Genomic DNA, 21,089 nt, shown 5'->3' on the forward strand with positions numbered 1-21,089 from the left:
CAATGGCCTAGCTCCCAAAAGAATTCAGAATTTCAGGTTTCCTCTTTCTCTTTGAAGGGCTGGGAAGTTACTTAATAAAACCTTGTTATTGGATAGTTTAGCAAAATAGTTCGAGGCTGCAATCCTATGCATCCTTACCTAAGAAAAAGCTCTGTTGAACATAACAGAGCTTCCAAGCCTGAGGTATCTGGTACCTGAGGTGAGGTACAAAATGCCACTTCACCTTGCCCCTCTCACCAGTGCCAGCCCCTGAAGTATTTAAACTGGGTGTGGGCTGCGGAGAGGAGGCTGCTTGTTGGCAGCCTCTTCTTGCTGCCCTGGCCACCTTCCAAGGCTTTCCAGATGAGAAGAAATTTCAGCAAGCAGCCTCTTCTCCTTAAGGCATGCTCCAAAGTAGTGTATCCATCCAACCATCCTTCCTTCCTCCTCCCCACTCCCATACCGTGCACACAATCGGCCTGCAATGAGTGCTACCTGGAGCCCTTTGCCACAGCCAGAGCTGGCGCCAGGACTGGGAGCCAAAAGTTGCAGCACACCAGACAGCGGGGCGGGGCGGGGTGGGGAGAGGGTGGATAGATGAATGGTGCAAGTGAGGCAGGCTGCAATAGAGCAGGGGCTACTTAGGTACTGCATGAGATGGAGGACTGATGAGAACCTTCCTTCTTTGTACAGAGCCTTGCAAGGGTCAGAAAGGAAACTCCCAATCTGACCCTTGCAAAGTTCTGCAAGGGCACAGCATAAAGAGGGAAAGTTGCCAACAGCCTCCCCAGGGGTGGAGCCACCATTGAGCAGAAGGGTTCAAAGAACCCAGCCATAAGCCACAGAAGGGCCACACAAGCCCTCCAGAATTCATTCCCAGCCAGGATGCATGTATTTCCCTTTTTCTCCCTCGCTGGAGGCATTTTCTGGCTGGAAATGAGCTCTGGAGAGCTCATGCGGGCCCTCCGGAGACCAGGCCCTGCCCCTTTTGTGCATGACATCAGACACAAGGGGCGTCACTGGCATGTACCCCGCACGCATGGCGGGGCCACCAGGGATGGGGCAGAACCCAGGCTTTTGTTCTCTGGCTCCACCACTGAGTCTCCCCCTTTGCATGGTGCCTCTACAAAGGCTTGCAATGACCAGATCCGGAACTTCTGAACTAACTTTTGCAAAACCCTTGAGGCAAAGTGAATCCTCCTTATTTGGTGGTTGCAGCAACAGCCACCCCAGCTCATTCTCTTTTCCTTGAACCTCCCACCATTTGCCTGTTCAACAAGTAGAGGGCAGGGTAGTTGGAGTGGCAGGAAGTGTGTTTAATTACTTCCTGCTGCTCCAACTTTCTCGCCTTCTGTCTCTTTAACTGGCATAAGTTGTTTTCTTGGCTACCCAGAAGTTGAACAGGCAGAGGTTGTATGGCAGGGAGGGAGGAAGAATGATGGACAGCAGTGGGGGTGGGCATACTGCAAAGCAAATTAGGGATGTGCAAAAAATTTCGGGCACAGAACGATCTGTGCCTGAAACGAGCAATTTCGGGTGATTCGGGGCTGAACCGAATTACCCCCGATGTCCCTCGATATTTTTCAGACCCAAGCCAAATCACCCGAATTTCGGGGCCAAAAAATTCGGGTGATTCGGTTCATGGTTGCTTTGGGGGGATTTTTTGAAGTTTTAGTGACTTTGAGGCCGTTTGGGGGCATAGCATGGGATCTGGGCAAAAAGAGTGGGGTGGGGTGGTAGTGCATAATGGGTGCAGGCTACCACCCCAATTTCAGGGGGATTGGGCAAAGGGCTGATTTTGGGGGAATTTCTGAAGTTTTAGTGACTTTGGGGCAGATTGGGGCAGAAAGTGGGGACTGGGGCAGAATAGTGGGGTGGGGTGGTAGTGCCTAATGGGTGGAGGCTACCACCCCAATTTCAGGGGGATTGGACAAAGGGCTGATATTTTGAGAATTTTTGAAGTTTTAGTGACTTTGGGGCAGTTTGGGGGCAGAAAGTGGATCTCGAACTGCCCCAAAGTCACTAAAACTTCAAAAATTCCCCAAAAATCAGCCCTTTGCCCAATTCCCCTGAAATTGGGGTGGTAGACTCCACCCATTGGGCACTACCACCCCACCCCAAAATTTTGCCCCTGGGCCCCTTTTTTACCCCTGAATCGATTCAGATTCGGATTAAATCCGAATCCGAACCGAATCAAGGGTGATTCGGGTGGCCCATATTCGGGCACAAAACAGAACAGGGGTGATTCGGTTCGGGTCCCGAACCAAATCACCGAATTCCCAAATTGCACACCCCTAAAGCAAATGTTGTGGGAAGGTCCAGGTGTAGTGAGATGGTTAGACGTTGGGGTGGGTCCATGGAGGCAGCCAATCTGTCACATCTGCCAATCCGCTATTTGAGGCAATCATCTTACTTCACCTCATTAGCAGGGCACCCCTAGCTGCTTTAAGCATAGAAAAGGTGGGGTGTCAAAATTATAAATAAATAAATCCCCACTTCATATTTATAGGTAAAACAGTCTATAATGGAACTGATGGTATTACAAAGGTAAGTTTATTCTTCATTAGTTCATCATTGCCAACCATCTACTCACCTTGGCAATATCATACATGACAGAAATTTTAAATTCCCAGTCCATGAAGGTGCCATCAGGGTAGGATATTTTATCATTCAAGACATCCTGAGATGAAAATAAGACAAAGTGACAGTGGCAAGAATTTCTGCTAAAATAAAAAGTCAGACTTGAGCTCACTGGCCAAAAAAGGGCACCTATATTTTTCCCCCTCTCTCAACCTGAACAGTAAATTCATTGGACAATTCAAGGAACAGGGAAAGAGGAAAAGCCACAGAGCAGTTAGTGCTTAACCAGACCATCAAGTTGCAAGTGCTGAATATACCATGCTTTCTCAGCAGCTGCAGGGGATCTGGATGTCCTCCCTCAAGGAAGTGCTGCTGCTGACTGGAAACCCCTTTCCCCGCAGTTTTCAAACACAACACCCCTTGTTGGGGAAATATGATTCTTTTCCAGCTACCATTCATTTTGCAATAGATGACAAAGCAACCCAGGTTCCCCCGCCTCATTCCATCTGCACATATTTTAAGGTGTATATCATTGTATATCTCAGTAGAATAATATATGCTGGCCTTGGGCCGAAATAAACCAATACATACATACAGTAGAATAATAAAACCTTAGAGTGGGAAGGGAACTTGGGGGCCTTCTAGTCCAACACCCCTGCTCAGTGCAGGAAACTGCAGCAGCATCCCTGACAGATGTCTGTCCAGCCTCTGTTTGAAAACTCCAGCAAAGGAGATCCCTCCACTGCAGAAGGCAGACTGTTCCTGTGTCTAATAGCTCTTATAGAAAGGCTAAAATCAACTCCTTCAACCCCCTTAGGTCCCACAGTGCTTTCCATCAGTCACCTGACAGCCTGATCATAAGATGGGGGCGGGGCCAGCAAATAAGGTGTCAGCTAAATGAGTGTGAAGCCCAAACCAAGACTTTGCCTCACAGGTCAGCAGTTAGGGCTGGAAGTGGTGCCAGAGCCAGGGATTCTCAACATTGGGTCCCCCAGATGTTGTTGGACTTCAACTCCCATAATCCCCAACCAAAGGCCATTGGGGCTAGGGATTATGGGAGGTGAAGTCCAATAACATCTGGGGACCCAACATTGAGAATCCCTGCTCTATACCAGCCTAGCTCTGATCTTTGCTGGAGCAACATCTCTTACTTTCAGTCTGGAACTACCTGGTTTTCTGTGGCTTCTGTCTGCCAGGCTTTGAATCAACTTCAACATTCCTATTCCGCAAACAGAATCATATATTCCCTGTGTGCACTGTGTAGTTTATAGGAACTCCAACTGTCATCCAAAATACCCCCTAGTCTATCTGTGCCTTATACCAAGAGTGATGGAAACCCTTTTGTCTTCTGCTTCTAAACCTAGAAAGGGACATCCAAAGGCTGTTCTCTCGAGCAGCCTAGCCTGGACTAGGCTGTTCATAGATCCACATGGATCCTGGTGCTCCTGCCCAGCCTAAACCGACTTCTTAGCCCAGCTCTTAGTCTTAGGGCCCTTAACCCAGCTGCCAGGATTGTGCGTGTCCTCGAGCTGCATGCGACCCAAGGAGACACAGTGACGGTGCCCACCTGACAGGGGAATCCCCCAAGGCACCACGCTTGTCACATCCAGAGTCTGGGAAAATAAGTTCCGGCCTCTGTTGAGCCACACTGCTCCCGGCAGCATGGATCGTGTGGGCACATGGCTCATGCACCAAAGACACGAGGATCGATTGTCTGGGGGAAGGTATGTTGAAACCTGCCTTCCTCCTCCCCACCTGCCCACCCTGCCCTGGTATTGGTCATGAGAACAACCTTCTAGTCCAGTGGTTCCCAAACCGGGAGCCTCCAGATGTTGCTGAACTACAGCTCCCATCATCCCCTGGCACAATAAATTGTAGCTGGGGCTGATGGGTGTTGTAGTTCAGCAACATCTGGAGGCTCCCAGTTTGGTAACCACTGTTCTAGTCTTCTACTGATTCATAACTGGGTCTTAACATCACCTTGAAATATAAAATTGTTTATGTTGATTTTAGTGGGTTTGCATAATATCAGTAGAAGACAATTGCCCAGTATAAAATAAGATACCTTTGCTGGCTTCCAGGGAGCTACACATGGTGGTACTGACAGTCTTAAGCCAGCTTTTGCTGGCTACAAGTCCTTCAGGACTGACTACCCTCCTTCCCACTGTCTCCTTCTGGCACCAAGAAGAGTTTTCTTTAGAGGTGTTGGGTCTCTCTTTGTCTTTGTATGAATTGATAAGTTTGCTACAAATCTAGTTACCCGCAATGATCCTCTCTCGCAGTACTCAATCACTCCATAGATCATAGTGTCCATCTTTACTGTTCCATAGAACTTAGTCAAGTTGTAATAGTCAATCTGAAGAAGCTAGGGCAAAAATAATGTATAGATTAGAGGTAGGAATATGTTTTTTAAAATTTATTTATTTATTTTATACATTTCTATACTGCCCCAAACCAAAGTCTTGGGATGGTTCACAATCATAAAACAATACAAAAAACCAAAACATTAAAATCAATTAAAACTCCAAAAAGCTGCCTAAAAACAAAAACAATTTACAGTATTTAAAATTACAAAAGCTAAAAGGCTTGGTTAAAAAGATGAGTCTTCAAAGATCTTTTTAAAACCGCTAGAGATGGGGAGAGTCTTATGTCAGCGGGAAGCGCATTCCAAAGTCTCGGAGCGACAACTGAGAAGACCCGTCCCTGAGTGGCCACCAAATGACTTTAAGGTAGCCACAGCCGGGCCTCCCCGATGAATGCAGTGGACGATGGGGATCGTGCAGAAGAAGTCGCTCTCTTAAATACCGTGGGCCTAAGCTGTTTAGCGCTTTATAGGTTATAACCAGCACTTTGTATTTTGCCTGGAAACCTATTGGCAGCCAGTGTAACTCCTGTAATATACAGTAGGAGTAATATGGTCTCTTCGAAATGACCTGGAGACCAACCTGGCTGCCGCGTTCTGTACTTATTGTAGTTTCCAGACTATGTACAAAGGCAGCCGCACATAGAGCGCATTGCAGTAATCAAGTCTGGAGGCTACCAGCAAATGTACTACTGTTTTGAGGTCATGAATCTCAAGAAATGGACGCAGTTGGCGTATCAACCGAAGCTGATAAAAGCACTTCTGACCACTGCCTCAACCTGAGAAACCAGGGAGGGGCGTGAATCCAGAAGCACTCCCAAACTGCGTACCTGTTGCTTCCGAGGAAGTGTGACCCCATCTAGAACAGACAGGTCAATATCGTTCCCTGAGTAACGAGCCCGTACAACAAGTACTTCCATCTTGTCTGGATTCAGTCTCAGTTTGTTATCCCTCATCCAGCCCATTACCGCCTCCAGGCAGGCATTCAGGGAGGATATGCCTTCTCCTGATGAAGTTGACATGGAGAAATAGATTTGGGTGTCATCAGCGTACTGATAGCACCCAGCACCAAATCCCCGGATGATCTCTCCCAGCGGTTTCATGTAGATGTTAAAATGCATTGGAGACAATATGGAGCCCTGACTTGTAAAGTAAAACAACATCCCAACACTTTATGCTGCGTAGGGCAGAGGAATATTGCTGGGCCACTATCATCCAGTGCCTTTCAGTTCAAAAGGGACTGTTGTATTCTGTCTAGTATCTAGTATTCTGGCTAGTATCTAGTATCTTAGAGAGTGCCTTCTATTACATGATCCCCACCGCATGTTAAGGTCATCTGGGGAGGTCCGTCTCCAGTTATCACCAGTTCGTTTGGTGGCGACTCAGAGGCGGGCCTCCTTTGTAGCTGCTCCTGGGCTGTGGAATACACTCCCAGCAGAAATTTGTAATCTTTATTCTTTACTGACCTTCAAGAGAGCCGTTAAAACCCATCTGTTTGGCCTGGCCTTTCAGGGTTTTAAATTAGTTTTCATTGTTTTAATGTTAACCTGGTTTTCAGGGTTTTACTTTTTTGATTGTTTAATTGTTTTTTAAGATGTTTTTAAATTGGTGTTTATATTTGTTTTTGTGTTTTAATTGTTTTTAATGATTTCTGTTTTTTAATTGCAAACTGCCCTGAGCCAACTTGGCAGGGCGGTATAAAAACAGAATGAATGAATGAATGAATGAATGAATAGTAGTATTTTATGTTTTGTGATTTTAGAAGTTTGTCCCAGTGGAGATTCTATAGAGAGTAGAGATCCTGCCTTCCCTGCAGCCTGCCCTCCCTTCCCAGCGAGGTCTGTGTGGACCTCAATACGATCTGTGTGAACCTCAATACGTTCATCACTGGTTTATCACTTTTTAATTGGCTGCTAGTTGTAGGCCTCACACTTACCTTGTTTAGGTCTATTTTCTGTTTCTCTGTAAAGTTCCCATCACTGTGTTTTAAATCCTTCAAGATTATCACCTAGAAAATGAAAGTAATTGGAAGGAAAATATAGCAGAAAGAATAACAATAATCTACATACATCATGAGAATTTGGGGTAAGTATATCAAATCTAAGAAATAATTTCCATTAATTGTTGTTAAGTCCACCCAACAATGAGCAAATGACCAGTGTTATTTTTATGTTTTGACTTACAATTTCAGCTGTACACTTTTAAAAGAATGGTCTCACAAACCTTTACGTATCTGATCAGAAGAGAAGAATTAAACATTCATTTTTTAAAAAACCATTGGGTAACATTCACAGAAGTCCTTAGTTTGAAGGAGTGCTTGCTGCAGAGTAGGAATGCTTGCACCAGAGTAATGACAACTATGAATGCTATCGATTGTTAATCAGCAACACTTAACTCTGCTTCACACCACACAGGACTGCTCACTTCCAGATTGTATGAGTTGCTCTAAAACAGGCGTGGGAAGGCTTCAGGCTTGTGGTACCTACTTTATTTGTTATTAGTACTCCAGGTCCAGCAACTTGAACCAGGTGCAACACAATGGCTGACATACTACGCAAGTTCCACAAATGCAAACTTTGTGCACAAAGCATGACACAAGTAAGCCCATTATTTCCAGTGGGCTTACTGTTATGTTATGTTATGTTATGTTATGTTATGTTATGTTATGTTATGTTATGTGCACAAATGCAACGTTACTAGGTTGATGTACTCTTGTACAGTCAGCCACTGGCTTATGGGTGGGGTGGGGTGCGGTGCGGGAGATTAGATAAAAAATGGTGGCTAAGATAGTGGAATGAATTGCCTATGAACCATATACCTAGATGACCTGCATGTACAAGTATAGATATCTATCTACATTACCATAAATTAGGGTTTATAACAGCCTTTTTTAGAGTAGGGAGGGGCAATCTTCTTGTTGCTGTTGTTAAACAATTAGGAGTCATAAATGCTTGCCAATCTATTGTTAGGTTATCCAGCAATTTACCAGTGAATTCCACAATACCTGCTGCCTGCTTCTGCTCTAAAGTACACCAGTAGTCCTCTGTGTCTCTTGTTCAATACTAAGAAGCATTCAGAGTAAAAGGCCTGAAAGGAGAACCAAGTTCCCATCCCATTCTTAAACCGCTCAGTTTCGCAAGTAACTCGGGATAGGTATAAAATGGCACCTTGATACTTGTTTTAATCCTTTCTAGAGAGGAGGAGAGAGATGTTGGGATAAATATACCTTCTTGTCATATTTGCCCTGACGCAGCCTCTGGGCCGTGTCTCGCCTTTTGTCTTCATCAATCTGAGAAAGAAGGTTCATTTAGTTGGTTTCAATAATATACCCCCACATTACAGAAAGCAAAATGTAATGCTCATGTGTCCCACAGTTTAGGGGCATCAGACACAAATATTCTAGGTGGCATCTTGATTCAGCCAGCAGCGGTGCACCAGGAAAATGTGCCCGCATCTGGAAGCAGAAGGCTTCCAGAGTTGCTATTGGACTGCTGCTGTCCAGTAAGCTTGTTGGGTCAGGAGTGGTTGAGGGACAAGCCAGGCATGATGGGGTGGGGCTGCAAAAGACTTTGTCCAGGGGCCCAAAACCTAAATAATACTATCACAAAAGAATGAACAATAATTCACTCTTTCCCCCCGCCATCATTATGAACATACTATTAGTGGACGTATGTGGTTATTTTCTTTAGGGTGCAGACACTACCTATGTACTATGAAGGAAACTGCTGTCTTGAATGCCATTTCCTACCTTCAGGCTGATGTGACTTGTTTCATTGGTTTCCAAAGGCAAGATCTTGTTGGGTGGTATGTGGGACCACCTCTTCTGCCGAAGGTTATAGTCTCTTCTGTACTTGCTGTGCATAAAAGAATTTGTATCATTGTAGCAATTCTCAACACACTAGGATCTGGAACTGGAGCTACTCATTGACATCTGGGACAGGCTAATCACTTCAGAAGCAAGTTATCACATACTGAATGAATAAAAATGTTGTCCACTTTCTGAACCATCAGTTTGACTGAAGCAGAAAGCAGTCTTTTAAAAAGTAATTTGAATGGACTGGTTCAGACGTCATGCAGAACTGTAATTAAAGCCTGGTTCTGCTGATGTTCCTGAGCCTCAGGAACATGCACTCCCCCTCCAATCCCCATGCAAGTGCCTACTTTTTATCTATTTTTATCTACCCGAGATTTATTCCCAGGTTATTTATGCTGGAATTGCAATAGTAATTGAATTATTTCTTACCACAAAGTAAAGGGTTAATGTTACTTTTAACTCCTGAAAGAAGGGGAATTGATAAGTCTATGTACACACAGACTTCTTTCTTTCCCTCTCAAGCACATGTAATCCCGTTTCCTCATCCGAAACATGATTAGTTTTTACTAAGGCTTTTTCTTATTTTATATAAGCTTAAAATAAAGTGTATTACAGTTATTACTTATGTGGTCTGGATTTTTCAGAACAACTCTGCTAACAATTTGAAGCAACTAGTTTAGAGTAACCTGAGATTGGTGGGTTCAGACAACACAACCAATCTCAGTTTATTTTACTCTAGTAGCTACTTGTGCATGTATGAGAGGAGGGAGCACACATTCCCAAGGCTCAGAGGCTCAGAGATGTCACGCCAAATACAACTCTAGCTGTTGTTATGCATGACATCTGAACCAGCCCAATGTTTGCATTCCCCTCGAATGAATCTCAATCCTGCTGCCAGTGAAACTATGATCAAAACTCCCATTGACTTCATTGGTACTCTTCAAGGATGGAGTGCAGAGATCCATTACTAAAGTATACCTGCCAAAGATATGCTTATTGTATGTATATGAGAGAAAGAGAGAGAATAGGAATCCTTACTGCAGTGAGGTGGAATAGGCAAGACATCAGTAGGACTGGACAGAAAATCTGCCACAAGAATTTTGATCAGTTGGCAGAGCAAGTAAAGTTGGAGCTATTGTAATCTAACTCATTTGCACTCAGTAGCCTTTGCAGAGGGAATGCTGTAAAAGTGAAATTTCAGAAAGCATTTTGAAACCGATGACCAAGAATGACAGATCGTACCTCAGAACCAGCAGAGCGATGATCACAACCAGCACCACTGTTCCAGTAAGTGCAAAAACAGCTACAGTCAGAATGTGTGGCCCTGCATAAGTGAGAAATGGGTAATCAGGTAACCTTAAGAAGGATATTTAAAAGAGGCACTGAATTAGAACAGAATAATCTAATACATACATGACAGCCACCAAGAAATGAAAGGATTGCCATTTGGCTCACCATGCCATTTAACCCTCAGGCAAGAACGTCTACATCCCTACACCAGGGATGGACACTGGGGTCCCCGCCTTCCAGTCATTGTCCCTATTACTAACAGTTCTGTGAGTTATAAGCAATTTCTAGAAATACAAAAGTTAGTAGATAGCTTTTAACCTCTTTAAAATCAAGCCTGTACAACTAGTAGTATAGATGAGGCCTGAGAGCATTGCATCAAGACAAGATGAACTTCATGATTTCCTATTTCAGTTTTCAGGACTCTTCAAAATGTGGAGAAAGAAAGAAAAGGAACTGATCCAGTGTTCTCTCTAACAGGGATTCCCAGAAGTTGTTGACTACAACTTCCATAATCCCCAAGCAAAAGCCATTGTAGCTAGAGATTCTGGGAGTTGTAGTCAACAACATCTGGGAATCCCTGTCAGAGGGAACACTGTCAGAGGGGACCTAATTATATGCTATGCTATAAGCTGTTCTTGAAATTCTTGCACCAACTACTTTGCAAACCATTGACCTTTAGCTTGTTTTGTTTGGCATATGCCCATGCTCTCTATATACTTCTTCAGTAAAAGGCCAATTTTCTTTTCTCCTTAATTCTCTGACAGCAAGGTCATCCTTGTCAGAACACCTCCGCTGGCTGATCCTACTAAGAAGGCAGGACACTGGGTCACCAATAAATAAATCAGTTAACAAGCAAATGTATTTGGCAGATTACAAGATGCTTTCCTGTCCTGCACCTTGGGCTGAGTGACAGAAAGCTAAATAGCTCCAAGCACACTTTAAACAGAATTATTAGAACCTGATGTTTAGAATTCAGAAATGAGGACACATTTATATTCCTGAGATTCTACTGCCCTCTAGTGGTTATAATCATTCCACTATGCAATAATCTGCTCTCCATTTGCCATACATATGTTCTCCCTGCCTGCCTCTTCTCCCCAGTTTATGGCAGAATCCTCAGCTTCCGGGGAGCACATTATTATTATGGTACATGTTGTAGCAGGCACTGTAATGACATATTTCTGAATTTCAGATCAAATGGATTAAAGGACACTTAATAACTTTTTAACAATATCAGGTACTGAAAAATAGAAACTTTCCAATCTGCACCACGCTTATTTTTTAAAAAATTGTATCTGCTTTGATGCATCTTATGATTAATTTTATTCACTTTAATTGAACATCTAGTCTGAGAATAAATGTAATAACTCTTCCAAGCAGGAACAAAGCCAAGGTATTCCATTATATGTTGTGACTTGGTTATACATAGAAAATAGTCTAAGCAAAATAAGGATCAGTTTGGAATTTGAAAAAGGAAGAAAGCATATATTAAATTAGCAGACTGAAGCCATGCTGAAAGCTTAACTTCTTGGTCTGTGGCTTTGAATTCTAGCCATTAGGCAACATGTTCACTCCCTGGTCCCATTCTGCTCCCATTCTGTACCTCAAGCTTCATATACTAGAGATTCTTAATATAAAAATAATATTAGTTATATACCACTGGTGCTCTCTGCCTTCCCGGGAAGCTTCAGCGACAGCAGCTCTACCCGTGTTCTCCACGGGAAGGGGAGGCCTGTGTAACTTGCTTGGCACCCCAGAGCAACTTGCAACCTCTGTGGCCTGAGGCTGTAACACTGAGATGGCTACATGATGCACCATGGCTGTGACTGCCATGGAACTACCTAGATGGACAGAAGAGGCAGTGGCTGACGAGGTGGTGGCCAGCATCGCTCCCTGTGCAAGGGGCCTGCTGCTCTGTGGCATGCTGGTCAGTTGTGCCATCTGGCTTGCCCTTTGCCTCTTATCTGGGATGGGGTGTCCACTCCCAGCCATGCTCCTAGCATAATGTCCCTCCAATCCAGGAGGACTGATGCCAGCTGGTCATAGTGTGGCATGGTCCTTGGCTCCACTCCCGACATCTTGTGGGTGGTCAACTCCTTGAATTTACATAAGAACATAAGAACACCCCTGCTGGACCAGGCCCATGGCCCATCTAGACTAGCATCATTTTTCACACAGTGGCCCACAGATGCCACTGGAAGCCTACAGGCAGGAGTTGAGGGCATGCCCTCTCTCCTGCTGTTTCTCCCCTGCAACTGGTATTCAGCGGCATCCTGCCTCTGAGGCTGGAGGTGGCCTGTAGTCCTCAGACTAGTAGCCGTTGGTAGACCTCTCCTCCATGAAGTTATCCTAACCCCTCTTAAAGTCATCCAGGTTATTGGCTGTCACCACATCTTGTGGCAGAGAATTCCACAGGTTGATTATGCATTGAGTGAAAAAGTGCTTCTATTTGTTGGTCCTAAATTTCCTGGCAGTTTCTTCTTTAGGTGCTGGAAGCTTTCCTTGCACTGTGCATTGGAAACCTTTCTGTGCCATCTACCTAGAGATCCAGTTGACGGCAGTCTCGTTCCTGAACTGCTGCTGCTGCAATTCTGACTGGACAAGTGAGCGAAAAGGAAGAGGGATGGGGCGACTGCCACATGCACGCAAAGCCAGCAGTGTGCAGGAGGGGTGTGGTCACCAACCACGTGCACACAAAGCAAGTGTTATGCATACCCCAGTCCTCATGACCATTTAAAATGATCCTGCTTTCTTTCAACCATGTCAGCTTGAACAAAGGCATTCTTTGTACCAATAGCTGTGAAGAAGGAAATAGCAAATGTGCTGAAAGATCCATGAATGGCTTTGCCAATTGTAACAGTGGCTCTGAAAGCTAGATTACTAGAATCCCGAGTCCCACATTAGAAACTTTAATGTATGGCCATGGCCCTGGGGAGAATGAGAATAAATCTGCAAAGTAGTTGTTTCTGATATGTGCTGTTGTATCACTCCTCCAAAGGCCTGCATATATGCTCTGTTTGGGGAAATAACCTGGTTGTGACACCACCCCTCTCCACTTACCCTCTTAAATCCCCACTTTGAAGCATCAAGAAAAGACCTGATGGCCAAAGGGCCAGGGAAGGAAAATAATGGTTGCTTGACAGCTGGTGCTTATAAATCAAAATGTTTGCCCCCTTTGCCCTCTTCACTTCTCAACTCACCCTTGCTTTGTGGATAGGTTACAAGGATTAATCTTTGCTTAGCAGGACCCAACATTCATTGTAATTTTTGAAACCTATTTTCTCAAGTAAACCTATGGAAAAGATCCCTGGTCGGATTCCTTATGACTTATCACACATCCACTGGCCGAGCCCTCCCTGGTTTTGACAGCCCAAGGGTGCATTGGCACATCAGAGTGATCCCTTGAACTATGGTTTGATAGCACATCAACACCTTACTGCACTGGCACATGGACACAGTGGCACATTGGTGAAGTCTCTCGAACCCAAAAGTCCTACAGTGCATAACGCAAGCAGTGTGGAATACAGGTGGGACAGATGTGTGGACAGATAGTTCCAGCATGAAAATAAAGCAGTGCAGAAGCCCTCATTATTCTGATGGAAGGATGGGGGAAATGAGGGCGAATGAGATGTGTGTGGTCAGAAATGTGTTTGATTATTTGTATTATGAGGACTTAATGTGTTTGTGCACAAAGCACTGCAGTGATGAATTGTTGGAGACCTCCCCTGCTGTCTCTGTCTTGTCCTCCCATCCTTTTTTTGCTGAAGAATATGTGAGGTATAAAACATGCAGGGGAAAGTGGGCTTTCTCCAATGTGGTTCTGTCCCTTTAAATGCATGAACTCTAAGGACGCAGTATCCCTGTTGCCAAGCAGTGGCAGGAGGAGTAAGGAGATGGCAGAGTGTGCAGCATCAACTCCATGAGGCGGCCAGCTAGAAACACGGCTGCCCTAGAACTCACATGTCTCTGGGCTGCTCTGAGCCAACCTGAGCTCGCACACAAAACTCAGGTTATAGCAGCAGCAGAATTTGGATAACACAATAGTGTCTTTGAATCTCAAGTTTCAGCAGCAAAACTCAGTTTTTGGATGGCCCTGTTTTCCTGCTAAACTAGCACCAAACCACCCAAGTTCTGTAGCAGAACCTTGCTATGGTGGGAAAGTCTATTTGCTTCCTTTAAAACAGCAATCAGCTTCAGCATTGTCATATTTATGTAGAAACACTGCAATACTATAACCCTTCCACAGATTTTCTGAACAGTGTGACCTGGAAATATTCCTTTGTTGAGTGGTGCACAAATACTATTCATGTTCACTATTCACTAGCATGCATGAAGACAAGCTGATCTGGAACAAGTCAAAGCATTCAAAGAAAAATAATCTGTTTCTTTAAGATAAAGCTATTTTTTAACTTCCACCAAGTTCAAATTGTATGCACAAGCCTGCTTGACTTTGCAAGTTCTCTTCCCAAAAAACAGATGGTCTCACCAGTGCTAGGAGATGGAGTATCATTTGGCAAGGTGTGTTTTTTCCACCTGAAAGACGGCTTCTCTGCCTTCACTTTTGTCTCATTCAGATGAGTGTCAAACTCCAAGAGGGGCTCATACTGAAGTGAGAAATTGGAAGAAACGCTCATTAATTCAGAAATGTCTTTAGTAAAATAAAGACTCATTGGTGTATTTAGCCAAATAGAATTCAGCTCTGAATTAATGATGGCCCCCTTAAAAATAGAGGTTAAAGGAAGGGGACTCTGAATTTAAGACGACCCTGGATTCCTCATATCAAAAAAATTCAGGGGAAACTAGTCTTGGATTTAAGTAATTATGGTATTTTAAATCACTAGAAGAGATTTCCCTACTTTTTTATTTGCACAGTCATTCCTTACACTGTTTTTCCTTCACCAGGGCATTATGTTTTTTATTGGTTATTGCTTCACTCATGTTAGTCAATAACAGTAATACCCAGTTTGTGCCTACAGAATGGCACAGACTCAGTGCTAGCCGTCCTGCCACGTGACATCTGGATTTTTAAATTAAGTATTACTGCAGATGTATCCACCAATTCTGGACATAAGATATAGCCACAGCCTACAATTTTTTAAAATGGGAAACATGGGGGGAAAGGTTGGTTTTTTTGTTGGTTTTTTTAATGGAAGGGGATTCAAAATGGTGCAGTTAGGCATGAGAGGGGCTTGTGCAGTGATGCCAGTGAAGCCATCCAATAGCTGCTTTGACACCAGCCGATCACTTCCTCCACACAAACAAAACCCTGCAAAAATCCTTTGGGCCAGGAATGGTTAGTTACTTCCAATTCCAGCTAGAGGCATGCATGCTGTTATACAGCTACTTCCCACAGCATGAGTATTGCTATTGGGCAATTCCACCTGGTTGTATCTGAGGGAGAAATGAGACTACAAGGTCATCAGCTTATCTGAAGACCAGGTGTCACTTGGCTCCTCCCCTCTCAGAACATTCTCTTGCAGTTAACCATTACATCTGGTCAGCATTACGTAACAGTGTTACATAAAGAGTTGGAAATAGTGTGAAAGTGTGAATTGGCTTATTTTCCTCTTCCATTCCATGTTCTTTTTCCCTTTCTCACAGGTTGCAAATGATTACATTAAACTGTAAACCACCTTGGGTGCCCTGGCAGAAAGGGAAGGTGGTATACATACAGGTGAAACTCGGAAAATTAGAATATCGTACAAAAGTCCATTAATTTCAGTAATGCAAATTAAAAGGTGAAACTGATATATGAGACAGACGCATTACATGCAAAGCGAGATAAGTCAAGCCTTAATTTGTTATAATTGTGATGATCATGGCGTACAGCTCATGAAAACCCCAAATCCACAATCCCAGAAAATTAGAATATTACATGGAACCAAGAAGACAAGGATTGTAGAATAGAACAATATCAGACCTCCGAAAAGTATACAGTGTACTGTGCTTGATTGGCCAGCAAACTCGCCTGACCTGACCCCATAGAGAATCTATGGGGCATTGCCAAGAGAAGGATGAGAGACATGAGACCAAACAATGCAGAAGAGCTGAAGGCCGCTAACGAAGCATCCTGGTCTTCCATAATACCTCATCAGTGCCACAGGCTGATAGCATCCATGCCACGCCGCATTGAGGCAGTAATTGCTGCAAAAGGGGCCCAAACCAAGTACTGAATACATATGCATGCTTATACTTTTCAGAGGTCCGATATTGTTCTATTCTACAATCTTTGTCTTCTTGGTTCCATGTAATATTCTAATTTTCTGGGATTGTGGATTTGGGGTTTTCATGAGCTGTACGCCATGATCATCACAATTATAACAAATTAAGGCTTGACTTATCTTGCTTTGCATGTAATGCATTTGTCTCATTTATCAGTTTCACCTTTTAATTTGCATTACTGAAATTAATGGACTTTTGCATGATATTCTAATTTTCCGAGTTTCACCTGTATGTAGGAAGTGAGCATAACAGCACTGGCATTTCCTGCCTTCTTCATCCACGGTGTGTGCCTCCCCTATTATTCCTGCCATATGCCTCATCATGGAGCACTTTGTCTTACAGCCATGCTTACTGTATGTGTTTCCACTGACGTGTACAGAATGGTGAAAATGATATCAATATCTCCATATTGATCCAAGGTTACGGGACCAAGAGCACCTGTAGAAAAAATAGTGTCAATGATCAGTCTGGTCATTTCCCCTGAAAGTGATGTATATCTCTGTAAGCAACCAGCTAGCTAAGCTGAATAAGGTTCTAGTTACAATTGTGACAGCACAGTTTTCCTGAGAGGTGGGATTATGGCTCAGTTCAGACAATCCAGACAAATAGTGTAATAGTTTGTGGACATGAACAAAGAATTAAAGATCTCTGAACCAATGCTAATCCTCATCCCCACTCTCCCTTCCTCCTCCCTCAAGCACCTGACCAAATGCAAAAGCTTCCAAGCTCATTAAACCACAGTTTACTGTGCTGTACTTTCCCCAAGAAACTATGGTTTAAGTGATCCCTACAAATTAGGACATTGAAACCCAGTTTCATCTCTATCTCTTACAACAGCTTAAATTTAAAATGGTGGCTGGAGTGCAAAATGTTCCATATTTTAAGAGAAATTCATATTTCAAAATACCATCCTTTTGAACTTTTCATTCAGCAGCCTTATTGGGATGGAAAGCCACTCTTCTCTCTAATCTCAGCCAGCAAAAGAGCCTCTCAAATAAAAACAACTCCATAGGAACCATCTCTCTCCTTTTAATGTGTATAGAGCATTGCACATATGCTCTAGTCCAGACAAGAATCAACCCGACTTCTTACATTATTGCACTGAACTTATTGTTATCTACAATAACAATAGAGGTATTTATTCTCTTGAAGAGAGTTTTGATTATGTCATGGACAAACTACAAAACACTTGTAGTTTGTCCATGACATAATCAAAACTCTCTGCAAGAGAATAAATGCCTCTATTGTTATTGTAAAGGCATTGTTATTGCAATGTATCTATATTGATTTTGCAATGTATCTATGTATTCAGAAATGATCTCAAATATCAGAGAAAAGGAAACATATTGCAACATTTGGTCCACGACTCCATGCAGTCCATGAGAGTCTTTTCTACAACATCTTTCTAGACTCCATCTGCCCCAGTACAAGGCATTGGCTGGTTGCCTTTCAACACCTGAGGCAAAAGCCACGTTCCTCACCCCACCTGCCTAGCCTCGCTGGCCCCACCTCCTGGTGCTGCTGCTGCATCGCCCCCTCACTGGCCCTGCCCCATCTCCCCTACCAGTGTCACACCTCTTCCCCTCACCAGACCAAAGTGTACCACAGCTGCATCTGAGGTGTGCCATTGTTACTGCTTGGTGCTGAAGGTCAGTGGCAAGCCAGAACAGAAGAAAATTGCATCCAACAGTGGTCTTTCCTCATCGCTGCTGCTGCAATAGCAATAGCTCTTTCTCTCTTCCCATAAGCAACAAAATTGTCCACTTTGCCTGCTCCCAAAAGGGAGCAGATAAAGCAGACAAATTTGTTTCTGAGGGGGCAGGAGGAGAGAGAGAGAGAGAGAGAGAGAGAGTGAGTGGTACCAGGGCCAGTGGGTGGGGACAGCAAGGAAGCAGAGCCAATGGGGGTGGGGGAGGAATCAAGGGATAGGGTGGCAGCAGCAGAGATGAGGCAAGGTGGCAGGCAGCTGGACTAACACCCATGGCAGAGTGCCTACACTTATTGTACGATGGTACACGCCACCTGAGGCTGTTGCCTCACCTTGCCTCATAGGAGATCCATCCCTGCCAGTACACTCCATGAATAATAACACCAGAGCATACTTGATTACCATTAAATGTGACATTCCGGAACTGGCCAATGAAGTCATCAGAAGATAATGATTCTTCTTTTGCATAAAGATTCTGCAAGGCATGTCCAAAGAGCAAGACAGCATCCACATAGCTAAGAAGGAAGTCATTTTTCAGCTACAAGAGATGGTGAAAGGAGAGAAAAGCCATATAAGAGACTGCAGATAGTTCAATGAAGAAACTGAGAATTTACATTTCTTTCCATGAATTCCCTGAAGTTTAACATATGCCTGAAACCCTTGTAATACAAAAGGCAGAAGAAGATTATTATTTTTCCTGTGAGAAAAATATTATTTCCTGCAAAGAATAAATTCGGTGAAGGCACTCATATTTGCATTTCTCTACTTCAGCTATCTGGACATAGCATCAAGTATTCTGGTCCTTCCAAAAAAGTATATTATGCAGTCCACTGTTTAAAACTTGAGACATTTTGGCACTGCCATTGCCACTGGCAGGAGATGTCAGGAGGCGGTTCCCTCTCCCTTCCTCCCCCTTCGTCCCTGTTTGGGGTGGTCAGGCTAGCTCCAGGCTTAGCTGAAGGCTCCCTTTCCACCCTGCCCGGCTGCCTCTCCCTCTAACTTGCACTAAATCCGAGCAATTGGGGCCAAGCCTGCCCCTTTGGTGAGAGAGTCAGCTGCTTGGGTTTTTCAGCTCTTTGGCCCTTAAAGGAGGGAAGCCTCTGCTGGAGGCACAGTATCTGGCACAGGTTGCTGGCAGGCAGACTGCTGAAGCCAGCCGCCAAAGGGGGCCAGCCTTTGGTGGTGGTCTTTGGTGGTGGTCTTTGGGGGGTGCAATGCATTGCTTTAGACTCCTGGAAGGGGTCCTCCTGTTATATTGTTGCTGCCCTGTGATTAGCTGAGCCTGGTATAGGTATGTGTCTTGGGTCATCCAGAGACGAGGAGGCAGGGGGTGTCTCTGGACCAGCTATTCCAGTAGTGATGGGGAATCGACTAAGATTTGGTGCTGACAGATCATCAGGTCATAATAGGGGAAGGGAATTTAGTAATTTATTGTGGTTTCCCCCTCACTCAGGCCTACCACCTCTTTGACCTTGGAGAGAAGTGCCTACAACCCACAGAACCTCACCTTATTGCTTTGTAATGCCAGGTTGGTCCAAAATAAGTCTGAGATCATGCATGACTTGATCTTGGATGAAGATGCCGACCTGGTGTGCATTACAGAGAACTGGTTAGCGGAAGCTAGTGGACCGGTTTGGTCCCAGCTCCTCCCAATGGGTTACTCTGTGGTGGAGCAAGTGAGAAGTTGTGGGCGGGGAGGTGGGGTGGCTTTGGTCTATAAGAATATTGTTTCCTTTACCAGGATCTCTGTCAGCTAGTTAGCCTGTACTGAATGTGTGTTCCTAAGCCTAGGGACCAAGGATAGACTGGGACTTCTGTTGGTATACCAATCACCCCATTGTCCAACAGAGTCCCTAACTGAGCTGACGGACCTGGTTGCGGAGTTGGCATTGGAGTGGACCAGGCTGCTGGTGGTGGGGGACTTTAATGTCCATTTCAGGACTGGGTTGTCAGGGGCGGCTCAGGAGTTCATAGTGGCCATGACAACTATGGGCCTATCCCAAGTGGTTTCTGGACTGATTCATGATGCAGGTCACACGCTTGACTTGGTCTTTTGCTCTGATCAGTGTGGTGTTCCATGGGTGGGGACCCCTGTTATCTCCCCACTGTCATGGACAGATCACCATCTGACTAAGTTAGGACATGCAACCACAAACCACCTCTGTAAGGGTGAAGGACCCATTTGGCTGGTTCACCCGAGACTGTTCTGTAAAGCGAGAGCTAATGTGTGGGGTTCCACAAGGCTCCATACTGTCTCCAATTTTTTTTAACTTCTACATGAAACCACTGGGAGAAATCATCAGGAATTTGAGATGTTATCAATATGCTGATGACACCCAGATCTATTTCTCCATACCAACTTCATCAGGAAATGGCATGACCACCCCCCCCCCAAGTGCCTGCCTGGAGGCGATATTGGGCTGGATGAGGGATAACAGGTTGAAGTTGAATCCTAACAAGACAGAGGTACTGTCTGTAGGGGGTCGGGATCCAAGAGATGGTTTACATCTGCCTGTTCTGGATGGGGTTATGCTCCCCCTAAAAGATCAGGTTCGTAGTCTGGAGTGCTCCTGGATCCCAAACTCTCCCTGGTTTCTCAGGTTGAGACTGTGGCCAGGAATGCTTTTTGTCAGCTTTGGCTGATACGCCAGATACGTCCATTTCTGGAGACAAGTGACCTTAAAACGGTGGTACATATGCTGGTAACCTCTAGGCTTGACTACTGTTATGCACTCTATGTGGGGCTGCCTACATGGGGCTGTAGTTCGGAAACTACAATTGGTACAGAATGTGGCAGCCAGATTGGTCTCTGGGTTTACCCGAAGGGACCATATAACACTGATTCTAAAAGAACTGCACTGGCTGCCAATATGTTTCTGAACAAAATACAAAGTAATGGCTATTACCTATAAAGCCCTTAATGTCTTAAGTCCAGGGTACTTAAGAGAGTACCTTCTCTATTGTGAACCCTGTTGCCTATTAAGATCATCTGGAGAGGTCTGGTTATGGTTGCCGCCAACTTGTTTGGTGGCAACACCGGACTGTGCCTTCTTTGTGGCTGCCCCAGGGCTTTTGAACGTGCTCCTTATTGAAATAAGAGCATCTCCTCTGTTTGCTTTTAGGAGGACCCTGAA

General features: G+C 44.5%; 1 protein-coding gene across 4 annotated transcripts in view; it reads right to left on the bottom strand.

The window, feature by feature from the left end:
• Nucleotides 1–21,089, bottom strand: part of GUCY2C (guanylate cyclase 2C) — a 140,438-nt gene that overhangs the window by 59,585 nt on the left and 59,764 nt on the right. For 3 of the 4 annotated variants that reach the window (XM_053256172.1, XM_053256173.1, XM_053256171.1), the window contains 9 exons: nucleotides 18,358–18,493; nucleotides 16,600–16,685; nucleotides 14,512–14,629; nucleotides 9,978–10,059; nucleotides 8,670–8,775; nucleotides 8,148–8,210; nucleotides 6,858–6,929; nucleotides 4,820–4,924; nucleotides 2,573–2,659 (listed from right to left, as the gene is read on the bottom strand). In XM_053256172.1, coding sequence (XP_053112147.1) covers nucleotides 2,573–2,659; nucleotides 4,820–4,924; nucleotides 6,858–6,929; nucleotides 8,148–8,210; nucleotides 8,670–8,775; nucleotides 9,978–10,059; nucleotides 14,512–14,629; nucleotides 16,600–16,685; nucleotides 18,358–18,493 — 855 coding nt within the window. The remainder of the gene's footprint in view (nucleotides 1–2,572; nucleotides 2,660–4,819; nucleotides 4,925–6,857; nucleotides 6,930–8,147; nucleotides 8,211–8,669; nucleotides 8,776–9,977; nucleotides 10,060–14,511; nucleotides 14,630–16,599; nucleotides 16,686–18,357; nucleotides 18,494–21,089) is intronic. The other variant, XM_053256174.1, reaches the window with a different exon arrangement.

The sequence above is a fragment of the Hemicordylus capensis genome, chromosome 5 (assembly GCF_027244095.1).
Source record: "Hemicordylus capensis ecotype Gifberg chromosome 5, rHemCap1.1.pri, whole genome shotgun sequence".
Classification (NCBI taxonomy): domain Eukaryota; kingdom Metazoa; phylum Chordata; class Lepidosauria; order Squamata; family Cordylidae; genus Hemicordylus; species Hemicordylus capensis.